Source organism: Akebia trifoliata, chromosome 3, assembly GCF_017979445.1.
Source record: "Akebia trifoliata isolate Shusen 1 chromosome 3, ASM1797944v1, whole genome shotgun sequence".
In the NCBI taxonomy this organism is placed as follows: domain Eukaryota; kingdom Viridiplantae; phylum Streptophyta; class Magnoliopsida; order Ranunculales; family Lardizabalaceae; genus Akebia; species Akebia trifoliata.
In genome coordinates this window covers 41,405,905-41,430,951 of record NC_141377.1, presented here as the reverse complement: position 1 = coordinate 41,430,951, position 25,047 = coordinate 41,405,905, and the positions used below count along the sequence as shown (strand labels likewise).

Here is a 25,047-nt window from a genome sequence, read left to right as displayed (position 1 = left end):
AAGAAAGAGAGAGAGGATGATGAGAAAGAAAAAGAATGAGTGACTATATTTGCACACACCTAAATGACTCGTTGTACCTACTAACAAAAAAATCCTATTTTTTTTCATCCTCCTTCTCCTTTTCCTTTTCCTTTTCTTCCCCCCCCCCCTCTCTCTCTCTCTCTCTCTCTTTATATTCATCTCATTGTTAGTTTTGTAATAAATTAAGTTGAATAAGATTATGTTTTAGTTTTTTTTTTTTGCAAGTTATTTTATTTATTTTAATTTTTTTTTTAATAATATTTAATCACAAAGTAAGATAGAAAAAGCACTATAAAAACCTCCAAAACAACGATTTTAGATCAAGGAACTAAGAGATACTCAATAGATTATGTATAATAGGTTCATACTCAACTTGTTTTAACAAATTCAGTGCGTACCAACTGAATATAACTAAATAGATTTGGCAGTTACCTATCGAACATAACTTTTTGAGGTAAATCTTATGTTTGATATGCTAATATCGAATCTCTACATATAGGATTAATATGTACTTACTAAAACATTGCGAAACTGAGAAGTATTTCGTAACTATTTGGGTGGGTGCAATGAGAACTAGTAAAAATTAGCTTCAAACCTATGTTGTTAAATGTTGTAAAGTTAATCTCAAGCTCGACCCATTGGACAGAGGGGTTGTCAATGGATTGGAAATCCAATTGTTATCTAGTAAACTTTGGATTTGGATCTCAAAAAGTTGAGATTCCATAGTCTTTCTTTTTGGTTTTGAATCAATCATGTCCTGATCCGTTGGAGTCCTGATCCAATAAAATATTAGAAAGTATATAAATTACGTTATATATTTTGTTTAAATTCATGAAGTGTATTTATATCTTATCCATCACATTGGATTTCATTAGATCGAGACATGATCTAATTGGATTTTGATCATGACTTTGAGATCCAATAAAAATCCAATCAACAAGCGTCTACTATATATTGGTCCCTAATAGACTCAATCCAATCGTGACCCGACCCATCTATACCCATTGACACACCAAATAAGTAAAGAGCTGTTATTGGCACTACAATTTTTACTTATTATACCCCATTAAAAAATAAAGACTCTCTATCTGTCTTTTTTCTTTAAATTTTTATTTATTAGATTTAAAATTTTAATTGAGTCTAATCCTAATTATAAACATTCAATGTGTTATAATGTTGAAAGAATAACTTGGAACTAAACTTTTGAATTTGTAAGGTTTGAATGGTGCGGTGTAATCTTTAATTAGGATGTGATGTATAATTTAAGAAATTGGGGGGTGTAATAAGTATAAGTTGGGGAGTCAATACTCAATAGCAGTTCTCAATAAATATGGCCAAACCGCCCAAAGTACAGCTTTTAGTGGCCTACAAATCATCTCTACCCACAATCAACTTAAATTCTATACAACTGGGACCGTTCGATTGATAGTTCTGTTTGACAGCTGTCCAATTACGAAGCGCGTCACGCGTGCACTCGCACGTAACGTTTGTCGTCTTGTTGGACGCTAATCCAGCTCAGCTTCCAACCGATGTTTCTTTTATTTCTATTTTTTAGGTAAATTTCCCTTAGGTATAGAGATTTAGAGGGTAGACCTATGTGTTGTAATTTGATTTTTTATTTTTTAATACAAAAACTCCATTATTTTATAACTTTGTTACAATCATGACTATCTTACTAAGATTTCAAATCTTACTAATGATCTTGGGCCCACATGAATTATCAAATGGGAAATTCAATATCGTATACTTCTTGATTTCATGGGAAAACTCAAATTCATATGAAAAATAAAATAAAATTATTCATTATTGAGCTTGATTGAAAGTGTTGAAAAATGAATAACTACCAAACTCCCAAATTTAAAATTAAAATTCAACGATTAAAATTAATTTTTTTTTTTATTTGTTTCTTAGAAGTTCGTCCTTTATGACTTTATGGCATCAGATCATGTTTTTGGATTCTACAAAATTGATGCAGTTTGGATTTGCTCCAAGGTATGTTAAGTAAAAAAAATAACCACATCAATTTGAAGTTTATGACGTGAACCACCACTTCAAGGTTTACTAGGTAACAAACCTAATAAAATAGGGTTTCATGGGTAACAAACTTCACAAAGGAACGTTCCCTTGGAGTTGTCATAACTCCAAGAGAGTTTTTGTAATAAAAATGCACTAGTTAGGTTTGTCGGGTAAATCTCTCTTATTTAAATGTATGAAAATTGTAGAGGTGATTCTGGGTTATCTACATTAGCTCCGCTTTACAACTCTATTGTAATGCTCTTTGCCCCCTCGTAGTCTAGTGGCACAGATGTGGTGCCTGTCAAGAATCCTTCGATGATCAAGTTAACTTCTCAGAAGGAAAGATAAGTCAATTCTCTCTGAATGGGTCCAAAAAAGATCCTCCTCTCTTTGGTCTCTCTTCTTTTATAGAATTTTCTCCAGACCAGAAATTTCTCCTTCAATCCCTTCAAATTTGGGATCTCACAATGGAAAATCCTTGGTTCAAAGGAAACTCATTTAAATTAAAATTACTTTTCTAAATATTTTCGAATTCTTAGGATTTTTCTTTATACCCTAGAAGTTAGAATCTAGACAGAGATATACGTATTCTCCCCAATTGGTTTTGGATCATTACTTTGAGATCCCAAAAACCCATAGCGTCCAATTTGGATTGGCACCTAATAGACTCAATTGAGTCGTGATCGGACCCAACCCGACCCATTGACACCCCAAAATAAATGCTGCCAAACTGCCCAACTACGGCATCGGTAGGCCTACAAATCATTTATACCCACAATCAACTAAAATTCCAGACAACTGAGACCGTCGATTGACAGTTCTTTTTGACAGCTGTCCAATAATGATAGAGCGTCACGCGAGCACTCGCGCGTAACGTTTGTTGTTTGTTTTCGCTATTTTCTTTGCTTCTCTCGTTTCTCTCTCTCCGCTTCCGTGGAATCTTTGTCTGTTTTAGGTCAGAATCCAGCTCAGCTTCCAAGCCAATGGTTAGTTTGGTAAATTTTCACCTTAAAGAAGGGTATTCTGTCTGCTTAATTTATTACAATATATCTTCCTATTTTATTTTTTATTTTTATAATAATAAAATAAAAATTAAATTTTTTATCTTAACGAGTAAGATTTCAGAGGAAGGGAAGAGAGATGACGAAATGACGATTGGTCAATTGAAGAAAAACAAGCGAGTATCATAGATCTCTACCGTTCTCTTGTTCTATTTTATCCGATTCAAAGCCCTAATTTTTTAATATTTCTCTGTAATTCGATATTTTTTCGAGTTCTGGTTCTTGTTCTTCAATGGGGTTGTGGGAAGCTTTCCTCAATTGGCTTCGAAGGTAACTCTCTCTTTCTCGCTTTCTCGAATTTAGTCTCCTCTTGTTTTTTTTTTTTTACTTCGATTTCTTATTCAAGAATTCTTTGTTTGATCCGAACATCGGCATTGTTTCTTTGACATTTGTTGATCGCTGTTGTTCTTGTTTGATCTTTGGCGAGTTTTTGGGTTTTAATTTTCAGAAAGGGATAATCAGGGTACTAAAATCCGAAAATTTTCTTTCTTAAATGCCTTATTACCTAGGTTCAATGGCATTGGAGGCAGGTTTATGAAAAAAATTATGTTTTTTTTAATAGAATTGGGAATTCTTTTGATGTATTTAGAATTTGTTGACAACAATAACAATAACTACAATCTGTCAGTTGGGTTTTAGTTACTGTTTGTGTTCGTTTTTTCACCAGAAACCTGTGAGTGGAAAGAGTTTAATTCAAATAGAAGAGAGAAATGTAAGGAGTCGTCTTGGCATTCTTTCTTCATGCATTTAATGTATGATTCAGTTCGATTTTGGGCAGAATTCAATTTTTTTACATCATTTTACTAAGAACCTAAACCAATAGACCAAAAGACCTAGACCTGTTGGAATGCATCAAATTTAAGTCCTTAGGCACGTAACAAACCACCATGGTCCGCAGCCGACGTCCACGGTGGCTTTCACTTTGGGCAGGGCACTTCTAGTGGCTTTTCTCAAGGTTTTTTTTCCCCGTACCCCATAGCCCTCAGGCACTTCGCAGGGCTTTTCTCATGGTTTTTCCCATAGCCCTCCCAGGTAGCCTTTTCTGTGACTTGAACTCTAAATGTGGTGTTGGCTCTGATACGAAATGTTAAGAACCTAAACCAATACACCAAAATGCCTAGACCTGTCGGAATACATCAAATTTAAGTCCTTATCCACTTAGGCATGTAACACATTTCCATCACTAACATAAGCTTTTCTCATTCTAGCGTGGGCTGCAAAATCCCGTTCCTTTATCAATTTCTTTCATAACTGTAAACACAAGTAAAATTTTCAATAATTGTTTGTACCAACATTTTTAAGGGTGTGCAAGGCTTACGCCTCAAGGCATTCCTCTGGATGAGACTCAAAACAGTTTTGATGTAGCCTCTGACCAAGAGGTACCTAGAAGGCGTACACCTCAATGTGATGCAAATGCCTTTTGGCCGAGACCTACACTTAAAGTTAATATTGTGTTTTTCTTTGCTATTCTTTTTAAGATGTATATTAACCATATTTTATATTTTCTTCTTCTTATTCTTCTCTTTCTTATCTTCGTCTATTTCTTTGTTGCTATTGACATGCAACATAATAGAGCATTTATAAATAAACTAGATATATAATAGAAATATATGCAAAGAAAGTTGTTGAATTGGTTTTATTCATACACAATTCGTTGTAATTCTCAGTATTATATAGAGAAAGTTATTGAAAATGTCATATTTAGTTATATTTTTTGCAATAAATATAATATTTTTATTCAAATGCAAAATATTTCTTCCTCGATGAAATATAAAAAGAAATAATTTATATTATTATTAATTAGGGGAATTCAATTACGTGGATTTGAAACGCCAAATTTGGAATATTTGGTGTCTTCTAATTTTATTTCAAATATTAATTATTATATTATTATTTTAATATTCCATACATGAGAGGTGTACACCTTGAGGGGCTGGCCACCCGAGCACCTCACCTTACTTTCTAGCAATTCTTTTGGGTTTCTGAATTGATATTAGTCAGTTTGCACGAAATAGAAAATTAGGTATTCCTAGGTGATGGAGTTTCTCTTAGGTTTTCCTATGATTCCTTAGTTGATTTCTGCTATACTTGAAATAGGTTCCCTTGAAATTTTGATGGAATCACCAACCTAGAAAAATTTACGATTTTTTTTTTTTGGAGAACGTTTATTTTGTTGTCTGTTTACTTTCATTGCACGGAATGCATAATCTGATTACATGGATTTAATTTGGTCATTATTGCAGTCTCTTCTTCAAGCAAGAAATGGAGCTTTCTCTGATAGGGCTTCAGAATGCAGGAAAAACCTCGCTTGTAAATGTCATTGCAGTAAGTATATTTATTTGAATTGTCTATTAATTATGTTCTATTTTTCATCTCTTTGTATTTATTAATTAATTAATTTATTTGTGCATCACTAATGCTAAAAATACTGCTTCTGGATGTATGTGTAGACTGGTGGATATAGTGAAGACATGATTCCTACGGTGCGCAATTTATTTTCTAAGGAATCTACTTTCTTTTATTGTTTACTATGATGACGGCTCTTCTGCTATTAGTATGTCTTATTGATGTAACAACATTCCTCCCATTTTATTTCATTGCTGCATATTTATGTTCTATAGGTGGGATTCAATATGAGGAAGGTAACTAAGGGGAATGTCACGATAAAGTTGTGGGATCTTGGAGGTCAACCCAGGTTTCGCAGTATGTGGGAGAGATATTGCCGTGCTGTTTCTGCTATTGTGTATGCATCTTTCCTGTCTAACTCATCAAATAAGCTTACTATTATTAATCTGCACTGGTCCTATCAGAACCCATTTCTTAAATAAAAAGTACTTTAATATGACATTCAATGCATTTTAAATTGTTAATTGTTATCATTTGCTATTAAAGATTTGTTCATTATAGTATTGGAGTTCCTTGTAGGAACTTGTTGAAGTTCTTTAAATAGGACATGTTGATGGTACTTGACCTCAGTTCTGGTGGTGGTGGATGCTTGTTTCCCTTTGTAATTTCAATGTAGGGGATTCAATGGCTAGCAATGGCTTTCTAATTTTTATCACTAGAAGGTTGTTTTAAGTAAAATAGGATTTTTATTCCTTTTCTTTTGGGTCAGTAAAAACTTTATTAGAAAGAAGAGTACACGAGTGTCTTGATGCTAGTGATAGAAAAATCACAAGTAGATTAGAGTGAGTAAAAAAGATCATTGACATAACAATTGTTTGTTTATGGTCTCCTCCCATCTAAAACAAAATCATCAAAACATAAAATCAGCATAGGAGGATATTTGGGTGTATATGATGCATGTAGTCGTCAAAATCATCTCTTCAACACTTCAATCCTTGCTCTCAAATACTCTAGCATTCCTCTCCTTCCAAATTGCCCAAGTACGAGGGAAGGGAAGAAGCTTCCACAAAACATTGACCTTTCACAGTGGAGACCCTCTAATGGATTGGTAGCTCTCTGGTAAATACCTAATGCATCCCAAAGAGCTCTGAAAAGCATGTCCAACGATTAAATAATTGGTGATTTACCTTCTCCTATCTGTCCATCAAGCATCTGTTAGGGATCTAGAAGCCCCTATTGATTAGGTTGTTGACTATGATGATTTTAGCAAGGATTGCGGTCCACACATAGAAAAACACTTTGGGAGGGATGAAGGATCTCCATGGTGCTTTACTTGGAAATTCTTCCTAGTCTGAATGGGTGAGATTAGCATAGAAAATTTAGAATGAGAAATTGTCATTTGAGGTCCATGCTTACACACTATTATCACTTCCATGCTACCAACCCTCTCCAAAAGAGAAGCTTATGGTATCTGTTTTGCAGTCATTTTTCATTTCTTTCAATTCTAAATTCTAGGATACAAGGTACTAAACTTCAACTTTTTTGTAAACTTCATTCACTTAAAAATCAGAATTAATTCGAGTAAGTTTAATTCAACATGGAGAAGTTTTGCAACAATATGCTAATTTAAAGAAGTACATGAAATTATTGCCAAAAGGTTGAGAAAATCATTGATATGACATGAAAAGATGTAACAACTAACAAGGACGATGAGAAAACTCACAACTCATGTAAAAAAAAACAACCATTTGGAGTACCTTAAGCAAGTTGGATAGTGCTCCACAATATGGATGCAAGTATATAGAAGATTCAGAAGTGAATAGGTAAAATTAACTCTTAATTGTTAATAATGTTGCTTAAGTTAACTTTTTTTTTTTTTTACATCACTGATCTTTTATAACTAAATCGACCTACAACCCTATGTCTTTTTTAAGGAGAAAAGAAAGGAACTGGGTTTTCCTTAAATTTTTTTGTTTACTCTAAAATTTCAAATGTAACAAAGAAATATTGTGTAAATGCGTCATGAATTCAAATATCTACTAAATCTAGACATTTATCGTTATGTAAGTTATGGAAAAAAATGTGAAGTTATAGAGAGAAAATAAACTTTTCTTAAGGACAAGATCATAATACACTACATGAAGAGTGTTGATCTTAATTTCAGTTTTTACAAGTTGTTGTCCATTTGTGACCCATGATTATGTAATCATTTTTCTCTTAAAAACCTCCCAAAAGCAGGCAATTGCAAATAAATAAATAAAAGAAAAAGAAAAAGAAAGGAGAGGATAGAAATGTCTTTAAACACTTTGTATAAATATATTTTAAGCTTACCAATCTACTAGGTGGAATTTGAGGATATCATTCCTATGGAACATATTTGATTATACAATCTTCACTAAAAGGAGTATTAATCAACTATATATTAAGAGGGGACAAAACTCAAATGAAGGGTGGTGTGTGTGTGTGTGGGGGGGGGGGGGGGGGGGGGGGGGGGGGGGGGGTTAAAGAACTCTAAATTTGAAATCAATAGATAATAGAGGAAGAGTTGTTCTCTATGAAAGGGGAGAAATTTGAAAGATTTCAAGTTCTAAATAGGGTCTCCACAACAATGACTAATTTTTTTTTCTCTATGACATTGAACTTCATATAATTACTTTTGATTATGAGCTGCTTACCTTTTTCCTATTCATGTTCACATTACAGCCTTATCCCAACTCCCAAGTGTCTGAGATTGCCCGAACAAATCATGTTCCTCCATTCAAATCTTACTAAAAACATAAAAAAACTCGTGAAAGAATTTTTGAAAGATTCCTTTTTCACCTTCTGAACTTTCATACAAAAAGTGATATTACTTACCTATTTACTCTTAAATTTACTTACTTGCATGGCATTTCAAAAATACATAAATTTCCCCTAGAGACATGAAATTAAACTTTGTACCATAAAAGTTTAATATAGACTAAGAAAAATAGAAGTCTTCCATTTAAAGCCACTCAATTTTAGCTTCTTAATTAAATTGAGGGTCCCATTGATTCGGATGGAATTGTTGTGTGTGGGGGGAGTGAGGCATAATTGTCTCACAAGTAGAGTGAAAGTGATTGGAAGAGAGAGAGAGAGGTAACCTTGTGCAAAATAATAGGAATTAATTAGCATATGTATAAGGTGAAGAACATTTAATTCGTGTAGTTCGAGGGTTATGAAGTTTTTCTGATTGTGTTTTGAGAACTATAGGCACGAGGATGGGGAATTGATACATAATATTTTCAAATGAGAGGAGGATGCAGAAGGAAGATTGCGATCGTTTGAAAGTATTTTGCGAGTGGATTTAATCATCTGTACAAAAGTAACAAATACGTCTCATTCCTTTATCTCAACATGCATAATGGAGAAAGGTAGTGGGCAATCAGGACTCAAGAAACAATATGTTCATTAAATGAGTGTAATAGAGATGAAGATGTTGGGGTGAACAAGCACTAGTAGTAGACTAGGAAACACAAAGTAAGAAATGCTTACATTTGAGGTAATTAATGAAGCCCATCAAGAAAAAAAAGAGAGAGTAGCCCTCAAATAGATATAAAAATAAAGGAAAGATGACTGAGATGGTTTGAGCATGCACAACAATACCATAGTGCAAGTCGGAGACCCTGAAAAAGCAAGATGAAGGCTAAAAGTTATGCACATGGTCATGGTAGGAAAGGATATGAAGACTTGCCAGACTGAGGATATGGTTCAAAGCAAAGCTGAATGGCAAAATAGATCCATGTTGCCTTATTATGTGATAAGGAATAAATGATGATGATGATGCTAACGAGATTCAAATTCGTACCTTCTATTGATTTGTGTGCATTCTTTGGTATATTCGTAACTGTGTTCATGATTTAACTATTTGAGAATTCATTTTCATTCATTCATGAAAGCAGTATACTATAATCAGGTATCCATATTCGGGATAAAGAATAAATGATGATGCTGATGCTAATGAGGTTCAAACTTGAAAGTTATATTGATTTGTGTGCCTACTTTGGAATATTTGTGACTGCACTTATGATTTAACTGTTTGAGAATTTTTCATTAATATACTATAATCAGGTATCCATATTGACCAAGTCTTTTGATGCTTGATAATGTTTAGGATTATTCTTCCAATTTGAAATGCAAGCCATGGAAAGAATGAAGGCGAGTCCCAAAAGTTTCAAGGGATAATGGTCCTTATACATGACCTAGTTCATTATATAGTTACGTAAGGATGGCTAAATATAACTATGATATATGTAAACATTCTAAAAATAAATATTGGCACATATTTTCCATTAGCATTGGAGGCTAATTATTTGATAAAATCTGGTTGAAAACAAATGTATAAATGCAGTACTAGTCTTTAGAACTTTTTTGAAAGTAAGATCATAATACTAGAAGTCTGTGTACCCAAAGGCATTTGTTTTCATCTCATATTAGTTCAATCTAGATCATCAAGAATGTTGTGGCATCTCAGAAGAAGTTCGGGATGATACTCTCAAAGGAAGTTCATGAGGCCGAGTTTGATGAAATCAAATTCTTCCTACTTGTGCGTTGAAGGCCCACTGGGCAACCTTTCCACCAGATACATGAGCCTAAACAAAAGCTTTTTCATGTATTCTGAAAGAAGATCCTAGATATGTTCAAATGTTCTTTTGAGAACTCCATGTGTTCAAAATATTGAATACCAGGCTGTTAGTTTTGAGAATTTACATAGGGCAACCTCATACTGATAAAAGCCAGATTTTAGAGGCTACAATGACAAAACAGCTTATTTCCTGCATTGAATTATGAGGGGAAGTCAATGCTCTGTATTGGCTGGTTAGATTATCAATGTTAGTCTTCTATAATCACACTGGCCACCTTATGTTCTGAACTGACTTGAAGGTTTTTTATGTTGTATCTTCACAATATTTTGCTTGCTGTATCTTAATCACCTTGTTGCTAAACCGTAGTGATCTTTGGTGCTTTTATGTTTCTGTTGATAGTTGGATTGCTAGTAAATCAAAATGATGGTTTATCCTAGATGTTTGGGCAAATATCATAAGCTAACATTATGGATGAGTGGAAAGACTAGGATAGATAAAATTGGAAACAAACAAATTCAGGAAAATGGAAAATGTAGGAGTAGCTATAGGTGATAAACTAAGAGAAAACTGTCTGAGATGGTTTAGGCATGTGCAATTAAGGATGATTACAGCCCTAGTTAGAAGAAATATTCAAGTTGAAGATTCTAAAAGAGCGAGAGGAAAACCCAAGAGAAAGTGGATGGCAATGGTGATTGGTGAAAGCAGATATAAATACTCTTCCAATAACAGAAGACATGGTTTTGGACAAAGTGGAATGGGGGAACCGGTTCGTCTAGCCAACCCAAATCTTTGGGATAAGGCTTTGAAGATCATGACTGATGATGGTATGTGATCTTAGAGGGTGAAAACTGTGTATGCTTATATTCCTATAAGTGCAGCCAAAGATGGCATCTTCAAATCTTTCCTTATGTTAAATGACATTTAGTTTCTGGTACAAATTTTATTTTATTGAACTGATAAACATGGAGAAAATTGCAAAAATGATGAAGCTAGCAAATAGAGGTACTAATTTGTTAGCCAATATTTATAGCTTCCTCAATGGATTTTCTTCCTGAAACCTTGCACTAGTGCCTTACTTTACTCCACTAATATTTCATATAAGCTTACATTCTAGACTACAACTTCTTAATGGGACAAAAATCAGTTCTGTGTGTTATAAATATGCTCAAGATGAGAAGTTACAAGTTCTAGTTATAGGATTAAATATCCATGAAGGGCTGTAAGTGTTAAAATTTGATTAGTAAAAGAAGATTATACAATCCTGCTTACAATCCTCAATGCACATGTTGAAACAGTGTCTAACTCCTACCCTTGGTTCCTGGGTGTTTACTATGGCTGTCTCCTTTCCTCACCCCAGGAAAACTTTGTTTGGTGTTATATATTGTACTTTATTTTATAAGAATATCAAACTTTGGGTAAAAGCCTTTTTGCCACTAAGATGGATTGAATGGTACTGCTCTACTTGCATAGGTAGATGAGGTGGCCACCATATGTTTAAGGGCAGGCACTGGGAATTGTTTGACAAATACTTTGACATTTCTGTGTGGGGAGATCTACTAAAATTGAACACCTTACAAAAATTTAGGTACACATGGTTTCTGGAATCAAGGAGCCTCAATTTGGTGATGTACAAACAGCTGAGGTAGGTCATCCATGGATTCACATTTTTCCATGGTTGGTTTGGGATGCAACTAAAATTACCCAACATATGATGGTCACATAAAGACCCGCTGGAGCTTTTTTGCAAGTTATAACTTGGTGAACAAACCTGTAACTTAGAAAGGACAAAAACCATTTCCAATGATTAAAAAGAAAAATAAAAAAAAGAGGCACAATTATCTCCAAATATCCAAACAATTAATTTGGCCCAATGATGTACCAATGAGATCACCATTTTATAGATGTAGCCTCTTGGATCCCTAGCATAATTCCTTTCTCAAAACCTCCTGCAGCTGCATGGACCCCTTCCTTTATGCCACAAATGTCCTAGTGATTGGAAGGGAAGCTTGAGAGAAATCATATTGGCTAGTGTTTGTGAAGTTCTGATTCTTGATTGGAGGGGACTCCAAAGACCCATTAGGTCGGCTTCAGCCCCCATACATGGGCTTAACGAAAGAATTCTATTATAAGGGTATTCCAAACTGCTCCACATCCAACTAGTATGTTACTTTTAAGGTTGTCATACTAAATTGCCAAGCTAATTATTACCCACTCTTCCTGTGGGAGTCTGCAATGGAGTCCCAAAGTCACTCTTAGGACACCTTGCCTGAAACTTGGTTCATGAGTTAATGGATTAAACATTGTTTTATTTATTTATTTATTTTTCTTTGATTTTTTGATTGGTATGAATTGGCCCTTATTCATTACTTTTAAAGCATGATTTATAGTTAATTTTTGGGATAAAGACTTTGATGATTATGATTATGATGTTTCTCATTCGTGTTCAAGATTTAGTTTTGATAATTTATGATGCTCAATACAGTCTCATGGTAAATCTATTTTGTAATTAGATGATGTTTCATGTATTGTATACTTACCTAGGAGATTAATCGTATATTTTGATGATTCAACCCCCTTTTGGGCTGATTATTTACTACTAAATGCAGTTATGTTGTTGATGCTGCCGACCGTGATAACCTGGCCATCTCAAGAAGTGAACTTCATGACCTCTTGGGCAAGTCATCACTGAATGGTATCCCCTTGCTTGTGTTGGGTAACAAGATCGACAAGCCAGAAGCTCTGTCTAAGCAGGCTTTAACTGATCAAATGTAAGTGAAGACTGATTCATCACCTCCTTTACTTTCTGTCTTGCAAACTTATTGAAACCCATCCTGGCCATTTAAGAATTGGATTGGCATCAATAATTATATTTTTTTTCAATATTTTTATTTGAAAATTTTAGGAGTATAAGTAACGTGTTAGACCTGTGTATGGATTTTACTAAATTTTGACAAGTCTGAGCTGGCCGACTTGATTAATTTAATATCTTGCTGAGACATGTCTTCCTGCTTAAAGCCCTTGGTAAAAATAGCTCGGTGCTGAGAAGAAGCTTGTTGTGGTGTGCAGGGATCTCAAGTTGATAACGGACAGAGAAGTTTGTTGCTTCATGATTTCGTGCAAAAGTTCAACCAACATTGACTCAGTTATAGATTGGCTTGTAAAGCATTCCAAATCGAAGAACTGAAAAGATGCATCTTATATTGTGGAGTTACTGTTTTTAGGATTTCGAAATTCTGACTGTTGGAGGGTTGATGGTGGTGAGATGTACTTGTTTAACCAGGTTTCTGATTGTTTGACCATTGTCTTTCCCCTTTTACTTGGTTTATTTATACTAAATATTACCTAATTTCCCTTCTGATTGTGTCCCCATATGTGGTTTTACTGTGCTTAGCCTGTTGGTGTACAATGACATTGGATTTTCATGTATTGATAGTGATTGGAGTGAATGGAATTTCTGTTAATGCATCAAATGAGTTTGGAATGAACGTGTGTTGTTTCGATGTTCACTATGTTGAACATGCAACCTCAGGTGGCAAGAAGAGGTATGTTCTTTCTTTCTTCCACACATTTAAAAAGAATGTAGTTTATAATAGGGTTGTAGTCAATTAAACTGGAACAGAATATCTTGTAACAAGTATGATTTGTAAATAACAAGTTTTGGTTATGGATGGTTGTGTGCCTCAAAAGAACTGATAAATCTGGACACTGATGTAGATATGTGTCAAAGTTTATTTTGAAATTACTCGCTGTTTCCCCCCAAGTTTTATAATACAATATGTGGATCTGGCTGGAATTGTAACTTGATTACACTAGTTCTTGGCTAAAATATTTCGTTAATGGGACCGATAGGAACTGGAGTCATTGTATATGATATCTTGATACTCGAAGTGGTATCGAGCTGTTGGTACCCCAAGTTTATAAATGAAGTGATATACATAGTAGGGAGTGGGTGAACAGGTTTGCTGGCTACACGAGCAATCCAGCTATTCTATAGTGTATCACTACGTGGCAAAAGAATCAATCTTGACAGGGTAAAAAGCTTATGGCTTTAATGAAACTAAATTATAATCCATGGGTTGCTTTATTCTCATCTTTGAAAATACATGTCTAGACTGAATGAATTCTTAGATGTCTGGGGTGTCGTTTTATTTTGTTTTGTGCTTTTGTAGGGTTCAACAATGGTAATAATGTCCCATGAACTGTTGAGATGTATCAGTACAAGTATAGGATTTTTTAAAGATCGATTTTTCTATAATAATAATAAATAAATAAAAAACATGAGTTATTCTCCAACTAGCTCAGCTTTTCCTTGGTTACTAGATCTTTTTTTTTGTTTGATTATTAATTGAGAAATATTTTCCTTACTTGGTAAAGATTTTAACCAATCCATTATCATTTACGACAGCCCTCTAAATTTCATAAAAAAAATACAGAACTTTTTCCTTCAATTAACAAATAAAAAATAAAAAAAATTGGTTTCATCCAAGGTTTTGAAAATGGACGGTTGTTGAACTTTTTAACTCCAAAACTTAAAATTAGAATTCATCGGTGAAAAATATATTTTTTAGTCTAACCCACCCTTAGTAAGTTAGTAAGGAATTCACCTTCATTACGGGTCCTAGGGTTCACCTTGCGGCACCCAAAACCATGGTTCGATGCTTTGGGGTTGTAGAAGTCAAAATTCTATAAATTTTGAATATATATATAATTTTAAGTTATTTTTTACCGTGTTTCAATTTTAAGTTTAGGAGACATGTAAAAGTTTCGGTAGTCGTCCATTTTCATAATCTTGGATCAAACTCAAAAGAAATTGATTTTTTTTCTTTTATTTTTTTTCCTCGACATGAGTTTTTCTAACTAAGAGGCCTGTGGTGTTGGATGAGTAATGTACAAAACGACCTTGACTAAAGCTTGAAATCTTCGCATCATGGTAAGGGAAGTGTTTTTCTCTTTTTTTTTTTTTTTTTTTCCCTCCAAAAGTTCATCGAATTTTGTCTCATACAACCCCGAAGCCTCGGCTCATTTATTTATTTTTAGCTAGAGAACACGAAGTGAGTTCAGAAGTCAGAGCTGACAGACACGTTGTTTTTCTTTGGTTTGCTTATTATATCAATATTGGAACGAGAAAGCGACGAAACAACCTCTCTCTCTCTCTCTGTCCTTTCTTAAAGCTGTAAAGCCATCGGGCGGGAGTCTCTATTCAAATTTCAGCTAACGACACTCCAACTTTATTTATGACTCATAACGAAGACAAGTGGTTGCGTTGTACTGCCTGGAAATGCTCCACTTTTAAAAAAAAAAATAATGGATAGATTACTACTGCGAAGTGCTCAAGTCAAATGAGAGTATGAAACAAAAATCCCAATTTTTAAAACATCAAGTTCAACAATATCAGCTTATAGGAACATTTTGTTATTTTTAGCAATGATATTTATGTGGAAATTGTATACCATCTAAAGGTCTGAAAGACTTTATTTTAATTTTTTTATAAAACACCTCACTAATCGATCTTTAGTATTAGAGGGGATTATGTTCCTCCACTCCACTCTGAAGCCAAATGAATATGTACGTTATATAGATTGATCTTGGGATTTGCAAGTTTTGATATGAGTAAGTTATCACGAGTCCATAAATAACTTATATTATAATTTAAATATTCATAAGTATTTTTAATATTTAAAAATTTAGAATTATTAAAAATAATAAAATATAACATATAACTCGATTGAGTTTTTTATGACTCAGCAAATTCAGGAGTTTTTTTTATCTGAGTATTAGTTTATAATGGTTCTATTTGCACACATCAAATTGACTCATTGTTCCCACTTTAATTGAAAAAATATATTAAAAAATAAAAATAAGTATATTTTTATCTTTTTTTATTTAACCATTGCGCCCATCACAATCTACGGAACACAAATTTCATTTCTTCTTCTTCCTCTTTCTCTCTTTATGTTCATCTCTTTTATAATATTTTGAGAGGTTGAATAAATGGAGATTAGGTTAAAATTTTTTTTTCAAGTTATCTTATTTCTTTTAATTTTTTTTATATTTAAACATAAAAAGTGATGAAAAAATCACTATTAAAATTTTCAAAATAACAATTTTGAATCGAAAAGCTCAATTATTGATCAAATTTATTTTAGAAAATTCTATAAGTACCTATTAAATATTATCAAATAGATTTGGTAGGTAATTATCGAATTGAACTTTCTTATATTCAACTTCAACTCGATTGGAGGTGTTACGAAACAAGGTCAAAACTTAAAATTATCATTAAAACCTTTTCTAAATATAGAGAAGAAGAATAAATGAGAAAGAGAGAGAGAATATAAGAAATTAGTTCGATAAGTTATTGTATGGGTGCAATGAGAATTAGGCGGTGTTTGTTTATACTATTTTTTAGCGCTTGTTGCTTATAAAAAAAAATTTCAACACTTTTTGTCAAAATAGGGCGTTTGTTTACTCCATATTTTCAGTGTTTATTATTGAAAATAAGTGACCAAAATTCAACATTATTTTGATGTTGAAAAAAAGTGTTGAAGTGGTAAGCACTTCATTTTTTTTTACATAGATAATGATGTCCTTTGTTTTTTTTTGGCACGAACAAGTATGCCCTTATACTTAAAAGGATATTACCTCTTATATTTCATGGATAAGTATATCAGCACCCCACAAATTAATAAACCCACATCATGACTAAATTGTTTTGTCTTATATGGGTTAAAAGTTTTGAAATAAGTTGATTTTTGGTGAGGATGATCTTTACAATGAGGAGATCACCCTCACAAAAAATCAGCCCATCCCGAAACTTCTAACCCTATCAAAACAAGTTCAAGAACTGCAAATCGTCAATTATTTTTTATTTTTTTGAAATTAGTTTTGACGTGGTTAGAAGTTTCAGAATGGACTGATTTTTTTGTGAGTATGATCTCTAGACCATATAGATCATCTTCATCGAAAATTGATTCATTCAAAAAACTTTAACTCATATAAGACAAAAAAAAATTGGTTATGGTGTGGGTTGCCCTTATTAATTCATAGGGCACTTTTATAATTACACATCCTTCATTTCTATCGAAAATTATTCATTTTAAATTAAGTTATTTTAATGTTGATTTCAAAATTTGGTGACTTGTATGACATTATTATTTTTAATTTAAAATTTATAGACTTTTAGAAGTAAAAATTATTATTTATAAATTAAAAATTTGAGCATTACTTATTATTTAAAAATAAATTATATTTTAATTTAATAAAAAACATATATTTTATTGTATTTAATAAGAAATAGACATTTGAAATATGCAAACAATGTATAATATGATTATAAAGGTAAAAATTACAATTTATTAATTTCAATAATATGTAATAAACATAATTCTACATCTAAATAAATAACTTTTTCAATATTTAAATTCATCATTTATAAGTTTCAGAACTTAATCTTATTCAACCCTTTTTCTTTTAAAATTTAACAATCAACACTTTAATCTGAAAAAAAAAAAAAAATTAAGTGTGAACTATGAGACATTTACATGTGTACATATAGAACCATTCTCAAGTTTAACCACTCGTTAGGGAGCTGAGGTGACTTACACTCCACTTTTAAATCATAAAGTTGATTTAAGCACCACATTGCGTGTCTTGGTACCAAACAAAAAAACAAAACACAGTGTCTTAGGGTCAAATGTCACTATGACAGCTGACATACAATGATGCATCAGTGGGTCTGGTTGGAACTCTGAATCCTCACTCCTCAAATTTCTTGGACAAATAATCATAAAGTTTAAATATATTATATAAATAAAAAATAAAAAATGCATTTGAAAGCATTTCATGATAAAGTGTGCTCGATCGGTAATCATCTAATATGTTAAACTTTTTTGACTTAGTAATTATCGTTGGAACTTGGAGTCATATTTGAATTTAGACATTTTTCTCACTCCAAGGATTTTTTTTTTCTTAAAAAAAAATATATTTCTCTCCATGACAGTAATTAGTTACTATTTCAAAATAATTTTCTGGAGATATTTCAAGACTCAAAACGAAATAAAATGTATATTTTGATTTATTTTAAATAATTCATAATATTTTAGTTGACATCATCTTACATTTTTTCCTAATCAATTAATAATTCTTTTTAGAGAACTGCTAGTGCCACACAAAATTTTGCTAACACCACTTCAAATGTGTGCTATACATAAAGATTAGTGTGACAGTAGCAATTCTCTATTTTAATCTTATGCCTATTTTAGGATATTTTAAAAGCATCCCCTATAAAATTGTGATATTATATTTACTCCTTGTAAAATGCAAAATTAAATTTATCCCTTTTGATCGTAAGTCAATGTTACTTTTTATTGATGATCAAATTTTGATATTTTTTAGTAATTTAAGTATGTAAAGTGTATTTTTAAAAAAATTCAAAATTTCACGATTAAATCATAAAGAAAATGCAACCTTCACTTATCTTCAAGATGTAATCTAAATCTAACATTTTGTAAGAGGTAAACCTAATATCGCCAATTTTAGAGGAGGAGTTTCTAAAATACCCTTTATTTTATATATTTTATATTAAATATAAATACATATGTAATATTTATATATTTTTATACATACATAACTAACCCCTCAAATGTCAAACTTGAAGGAAGTGGGAAAGCCTTTTAAATTCGAAATCTCTTACGAAAAATTATCATCCTCCCTCCCCATGGAAATACATAGTAAAGTAGTCCCGAAATTTTGATCGTTCGAATATTCCTCGATATATGTGTAGTACATCTTGAGAATGATCAATGATGTAAACCTGAAGAAGACAGTACTACAATTTTGGTCCTGAGAGGTCGCTATTTGAGTTGTTTTTTCAAAATTTTAACATGAAAAAGACGATCTTGAAAAACTGGAAAAAAAATATAAAATAAAATGTAGACTGACTGATTGAATGTCTGACGGAACAGAATCTATGACCAGTTCTGCTGCTCTGGGTACAACCCAGAACCCACCATCAGCAGCCACAGATCAAGATCAGATCTCCAGAGAAAAATCTAATAAGCCCAGCTCATAATTTTCTTTCGGTGCTCACTAAGCGTTAGATCAAATCAAAGAATCAAATTAAAAAATTAGAAAAAAAAAAAAAAGAAACAGAGGCGAGAATCTCAGAAAAAAGTTGTTTTCATGGTGGGCATCGATCACATTTCCAGATTTTGTTTCTGTTAAGTCCAAAGCTCTCTGTTTTCTTGTCTGTCTTGCCCTTTTCATTTCCCTTTGGTTTCCTTTCTTACCCATCTGTCTTTGTTCTTCGTCTCCCTGTGTTTCTTCTCCTTTTAGAGAACTTTTTTGAGATTTGTTCAACTTGAGTTTCTAACATTTTTCTTTTCTTCTCTTGGGTTCTGTTTGGACAACCGGATTTTCTCTTTTTTTCTTCATCAATGTTTCCTGAGCTGAATCTCAGCAGTATATTATAAAGTAATTCTCTGTTTTTCCAAAGGTATGTTGAGAAATGGAACTTTTGCTGTTTTATCTGTTTTTTTTAGAAAATTAAAAAAAAAATCAATATGGGTTTTCGAGAATTATTTTTATAAATTCGTCCCTGAAGATGGGGTTTTGTTGATTGGACTTCTGGGTTGTCCACGAAGGGTTTTGTTTCAAGCTCATTCTCTCAGAAAATGGGTTATTTTATTTTATTTTATGGTTGCGGTTCTATAACAATGAAATGGGGTCACTGATTGATGATTGATACCCTAGATTAGAATTTGAAAATGGATTTTAACAATTACTGATTCATTCTTCTTCTTCTTGAACTAATATTGTCTCAGTAATAATTATACAAGATGTTGTGTGCTTGCTCTGGAGAGCAATTCAAGTTGGAAGAGGTACCTCAGTCCCCAGAATCTCTAGCAACGAGAGATTTCTCGGCCAGCGGTCTCTCATCGAGGACCACCGGTGATTGGGAATCAAGATTCGAAGAGAGCCAAGTGGATGATGTAGAATCCACATTGAAAGAAGCTCTATCTTTGAATTATGAGGTGGGTTTTTGAATTTCACAAGAGCAATGTGTCTTTGTTGTTTTTCTAATTCTAATTTTGATTCAAGTTGATTTGTTGGAGTGACAGGAAGCCCGGGCTTTGTTAGGAAGACTAGAATATCAGAGAGGAAATTTCGATGCGGCCCTTCAGGTGTTTCAAGGGATCAACATTCGCAGTTTAACACCAAGGATGACTAAAGCTATCGTCGATAGAACTCGGCAAAGGAAAGGGCGATCTAAAAGCGGAAACTTGCAGACGGGTGCAATGTCGATGCACTCTGTGAGCCTTCTTCTTGAAGCAATTGTACTTAAAGCGAAGTCGTTGGAGGCTCTTGGATGCACTATAGGTATTTGTTTTCTTTAGATTTGTATAAATAATTTACAATGGTCTTGAGTTCCACATTGCATGCTCTTTGTATTTGAAAGGTATAAGGTTTCTTTAGATTGATAACTCCCCTGATGTAATGTACCAATGAAATCAACAAGCTCGTTCCATAGGCTGACGATCAGGGGCGGAGCCAGGATGTTATTGTTTTGGGGGAAAAACTATAGTTAATGATAAAGTTGAAGAGATTGAAGCTGAATGGTTTTGGGGAGAAAATTCAAAGGCTTTTGGTTAAGAGGTTGAAGAAAAGGGTATTTTGGTCATTTTCAATTAGTCATGAGAGAAACCCCAAGTCAAGGGGCAATGTCATCTTCAAAAAGTTGAGTGGGGACAATTGCCCCCACTGACTCCTTACTAGCCCTGCCCCTGCTGACGATCCAGCTCTATGATTCATCTGTGTTTTTTTATGTTGATTAATTTAAAGTTGTTGATATTTTTATACAAGAGTCCCAAAGGGAAAAATAAAAATAAAATCACACACTGAACGCAACATGATTTACATGGTTTGATGGTGCCTATCCCAAGTCCATGAACAAGATGAGAGCGATTCACCAACTCTAAGAAAGACATTATAGCCTAACTCTGAAATTGTAGTTTCCCTCTTCGATTTCATTTCCGTAACCCTAAAAAGAGACTTTATATAGATATAGAAATGCTAATGTTTAAGGAGCGTCATGGGGACAAAACTGTCATTGCACAATGTCCAAGGCACCCTTGGTTTTTTGCACTAAAAGATAAAATTATAAATGCTCTTCAAGGTCAATTTTGGAAAATCCAAAGGTGTGGAGGTAGCTAACGTGACGTGAAGCCTTGAACATTGGCTTTCCTGTCTAAAATATCAAAATTTCCTGTGACCCTCAATGTGGGTATATCTGTACATACTTTCCCCATGTATTACATCCCATGTTATCAATCACCAACTAGAATCAAGGCATCTATCACAACAAAAAGGAATCTAGGGGTACTTATGGGGTGATTTGGAGAGGAGCCATGAGGACAGGTAGTATATCAATGAAATAGTAGTACAGTGAGCAGAAGAATGTGGTGACTAGGCCAAAGATTGACTTGTTTGGATGATTTTAATCATCTAGTTGATGATCTATGGATATCTTTTAGGACCCTTTCCATATCAATCTCCAAAAAGTATTGTATAGTTAGGATTTCCAATCAGAGCAATTTTGGTATTGAGAACCTAAGTCGACCCTTCAGATGGAGTATCCCTCCCTCATGATTATTGTGTGTAACTTTGTTCCATTTAAAGTCTACTTGATGGGTACATTAGATCTCTAAATGAGGCTTTTATCTAGCATTGATGTTGACTTTGATCTCAAACTTATCAGATGCTGCAAAGGAATGTAAAACAATTCTGGATACGGTTGAATCAGCACTCCCAAATGGAATGCTCGAAGGTATTGCCGAAGACTGCAAATTGCAAGAGATGTTTCACAAAGCATTAGAGTTGCTTCCCAAGCTATGGAAACAAGCTGGCTTCCTTGACCAAGCCATTGAAGCTTACCGTCGGGCTTTAACCAAGCCCTGGAATTTAGATCCCAAGAAGTTAGCCAGCATCCAGAAAGACTTAGCTACAATTCTACTTTACGGTGGTGTTGATGCAAGAATTCCTCCTCAGTTGCAAATATGGGGACCTACTACGCCTGTAAATAACACGGAGGAAGCAATTTTGTTGCTATTTATACTCATGAGGAAGGTGGCATCACAGGAAATTGTTTGGGATCCTGAAATAATGGATCATCTCACCTTCGCACTCTCGGTTTCTGGGCAATTTGAATTTTTGGCTGATCATGTTGAACAAGTCCTTCCGGGTATCTACAACCGAGCCGATAGATGGTACTTTCTTGCTCTTTGTTACGGTGCAGCGGGTCAGGATGAGGTGGCGTTGAACCTTCTAAGGAAGGTTTCAGGCCGTTCTGAATCGAAGCATGTGTCCCATCTCCCTTCACTTTTGTTGGGAGCAAAGCTATGTTCTCAAAATCCGAAGAATGCTAATGAAGGAATAGATTTTGCTCGGAGAGCGATTGACTTCACAAACCATCGAAATGGGCATTTTAAGGGCCAGGCTCATCAGTTACTTGGTGTTTGTTGTGGAAGTGCTGCTAGAGTTTCTATTTCGGATTCTCAAAGGGTTGTTCTTCAGAGTGAGTCATTGAAATCCCTAAACTGTGCAGCCACAATCGAGAGAGAAGACCCGGAACTAATGTTTAATCTTGGGCTGGAGAATGCCATTCAACGGAACCTTAATGTGGCTTTGCAAAATGCAACAAGTTATTCCGACATGGTGGGTGGAAGCTCAGGGCGAGGTTGGAAGCTAATGTCTCTTGTACTATCTGCAGATCAACGGTTTGAAGATGCAGAAACCATAGTTGATCTTGCTCTAGATGAGTCTGGAAGAAGAGATCAATTAGAACTTATGAGGTTGAAAGCTGTGCTTCAAATCGCTCAAGAACAGCCCAAGAAGGCAATAGAGACATACAGGATTCTGCTTGCTCTAATTCAGTCACAAAGGGAGCTTGAATCCAAGAACTCTGATTCTGAGGTATGCATCAACTACATTATTTTGCATGAAATTTCAAATTAATGTGATTAAGATTTCATTTATAATTAGCTTATACGATGGACCTGACCATCATCCTCAATGAATTGTACCCCGATGAAATTTCTCGGACTTTATTCACTTTCACCTGATCTTTTGATATACAAGGAAATTATTGACATTGTGTATCCCATGTGCGCACATGTGCTTCAAGACTGATATTTTTATTCCGCATAACAAATATGTTATACTATTTGCGAATGATTCCTTTGTAATCTCACATTTTCCCCTTTTGAAAATAATACAGGTAGTAGCAGATGCAAATTTGGAGGTTGAAGTGTGGCATGATTTGGCCAATATTTACACAAAACTTGGGTCGTGGACTGATGCGGGAATTTGTGCAGAGAAAGCCAAGTCGATCAGATTTTATTCTCATAAAAGTTGGCATGCAACAGGTTGCAATATCTTTCCTCATTTTGTTGTTCTTTGGACATTGGAAATCTGGCTTATGGTTTCTTCATTCTTCAATTATGCCCATTTTTCATCGACCAATCGGAGAACTTAAATGACTAAAGTGGAACTTTGTTTACGGACAAAGTCAACCCATTGCCAGATGTTTGATTTCACTGTAAACTTAAAAATAGGTCGAGAAAGATAAGAAATCAAATTATTTATAAAGATCAGGTTTTGCCGGACTTGTAAATCAAATGAAATTGCGAGTCAAGTCAAACCAGAAGAGCTGTGTACCGAGTCAATCTCTTTATACTGATTTTTTCTTCTTTATTTGCAGGAATGCTATTTGAGGCTCAGTCCTTATATAAAGAAGCACTCGTGGCCTTGTCAATCTCACTTTCGATCGAGCCTGATTATGTCCCGAGCATGGTTTCAACTGCATCCATACTGCGGAAGCTTGGCAGGGAATCACTCCCAATTGCTAGAAGCTTCTTAATGAACGCTTTACGATTAGAACCCACAAATCACGAAGCATGGTTGAACCTGGGATTGGTCTCGAAGATGGAAGGCTCTTTAGAACAAGCTGCGGACTTTTTCCAAGCTGCATATGAGCTCAAACAGTCGGCTCCTGTTGAGAATTTTCTGTGATCTCAATCATCCTCCCATCTTGATGAAACACACTTTCAAAGAAACTGTACTTGTGATATTGTTCTCATCGAATGGCCTTGTATTACTCGATATTCCATCTGACATATGAAGGCAATGGAAACTACAGGTCAACAGATCATTTTTCTAAGAGCGATCCCGCGTCTCTTACTGAAACCCAAAGCAGTTCTGGTTATTACAATGGAATTCTTGTTAAACTTCAAATGTATATAAATTAATTAAAGAGGTCAGGAATTTCTCAATGTAATGGAGGTATTGATTTTAGAAGGAAGAGACTGAATCTTGGCTACTTTATGCATAGCTAATGTATAGAGGAAGAGACTGAAGCGATTCTGTGTTTTTTTTTTTGGGGCTACCAAGTGAGATGCTCAAGATCAAAAGGGGGGGAGGGAATTGACACCTCGATTGCTCTTCGGGTTCGAACTGGTTTGCACAAATCGTCAGCCTGAGCTCAATACAAATTAAGGCCGGGTTGAGTTATTCTAATCCAATCTCAACGCATGTTTTACATAACCTGGCCCATGCTCATCCATCAATCGAGTTGAATCTGGGTTGAGCTTGGCCAGCTCGTTCAAGTTGGCCGCGGCTTGTCCAAACCTGTTTAATCAACTTGAATTTAGTCTAACTTAGGTTATGTTTGGCAACACTTTTGAAGTTTGAAAATTAGAAATCAAACTTTAAAGTTTCATCCCACGTCCTCTCATTATTGACTCAAAATTTTTTACATTTGAAATGAAACAAACTGAAATAAAGTTTGTGAAATCTGAATTTTAAATGTTACCAAACATTCAGTGTGTGTTTGGTAACACTTCTGAAGTCTGAATGGAGGTGGTTCACCTTTAAAATTCAGACTTTAGAAGTTTTATTCTCGTTTGTTTTGGTTCAGATATCTGACTCCAGACTCAAAATTTAGAAGT

General features: G+C 34.1%; 2 protein-coding genes across 3 annotated transcripts; both read left to right on the top strand.

The window, feature by feature from the left end:
• The first annotated feature begins 3,130 nt into the window (after window positions 1-3,130).
• Window positions 3,131-13,518, top strand: LOC147407017 (ADP-ribosylation factor-like protein 8a). Its single transcript, XM_086435398.1, has 6 exons — window positions 3,131-3,368; window positions 5,342-5,423; window positions 5,549-5,581; window positions 5,720-5,841; window positions 12,655-12,816; window positions 13,115-13,518. Exons 1-6 carry the CDS (start codon window positions 3,331-3,333, stop codon window positions 13,230-13,232), a joined length of 555 nt encoding a protein of 184 aa, XP_086291524.1. The 5' UTR covers window positions 3,131-3,330; the 3' UTR covers window positions 13,233-13,518.
• A 5,465-nt stretch (window positions 13,519-18,983) lies between these two features.
• NPGR1 (no pollen germination related 1) lies at window positions 18,984-24,428 on the top strand. Of its 2 annotated transcripts, none has more exons than XM_086435396.1 (6): window positions 18,984-19,538; window positions 19,867-20,076; window positions 20,164-20,422; window positions 21,801-23,014; window positions 23,319-23,466; window positions 23,802-24,428. In XM_086435396.1, exons 2-6 carry the CDS (start codon window positions 19,882-19,884, stop codon window positions 24,110-24,112), a joined length of 2,127 nt encoding a protein of 708 aa, XP_086291522.1. In that variant the 5' UTR covers window positions 18,984-19,538; window positions 19,867-19,881; the 3' UTR covers window positions 24,113-24,428. The 2 variants fall into 2 exon arrangements, with proteins under 2 accessions (XP_086291522.1, XP_086291521.1); XM_086435395.1 differs by having other exon boundaries at window positions 18,984-19,540; window positions 19,848-20,076.
• Window positions 24,429-25,047: the final 619 nt, after the last annotated feature.

Coding starts and splice junctions, on each gene's coding strand:
- LOC147407017 (XM_086435398.1), top strand. CDS start 3,331: ATGGGGTTGTGGGAAGCTTTCCTCAATTGGCTTCGAAG. Junction 5,424..5,548: donor CGCTTGTAAATGTCATTGCA/GTAAGTATATTT, acceptor ATGTATGTGTAG/ACTGGTGGATATAGTGAAGA. Junction 5,842..12,654: donor CGTGCTGTTTCTGCTATTGT/GTATGCATCTTT, acceptor TACTAAATGCAG/TTATGTTGTTGATGCTGCCG.
- NPGR1 (XM_086435396.1), top strand. CDS start 19,882: ATGTTGTGTGCTTGCTCTGGAGAGCAATTCAAGTTGGAAGAGGTACCT. Junction 20,077..20,163: donor CTCTATCTTTGAATTATGAG/GTGGGTTTTTGA, acceptor TTGGAGTGACAG/GAAGCCCGGGCTTTGTTAGG. Junction 23,467..23,801: donor TAAAAGTTGGCATGCAACAG/GTTGCAATATCT, acceptor CTTTATTTGCAG/GAATGCTATTTGAGGCTCAG.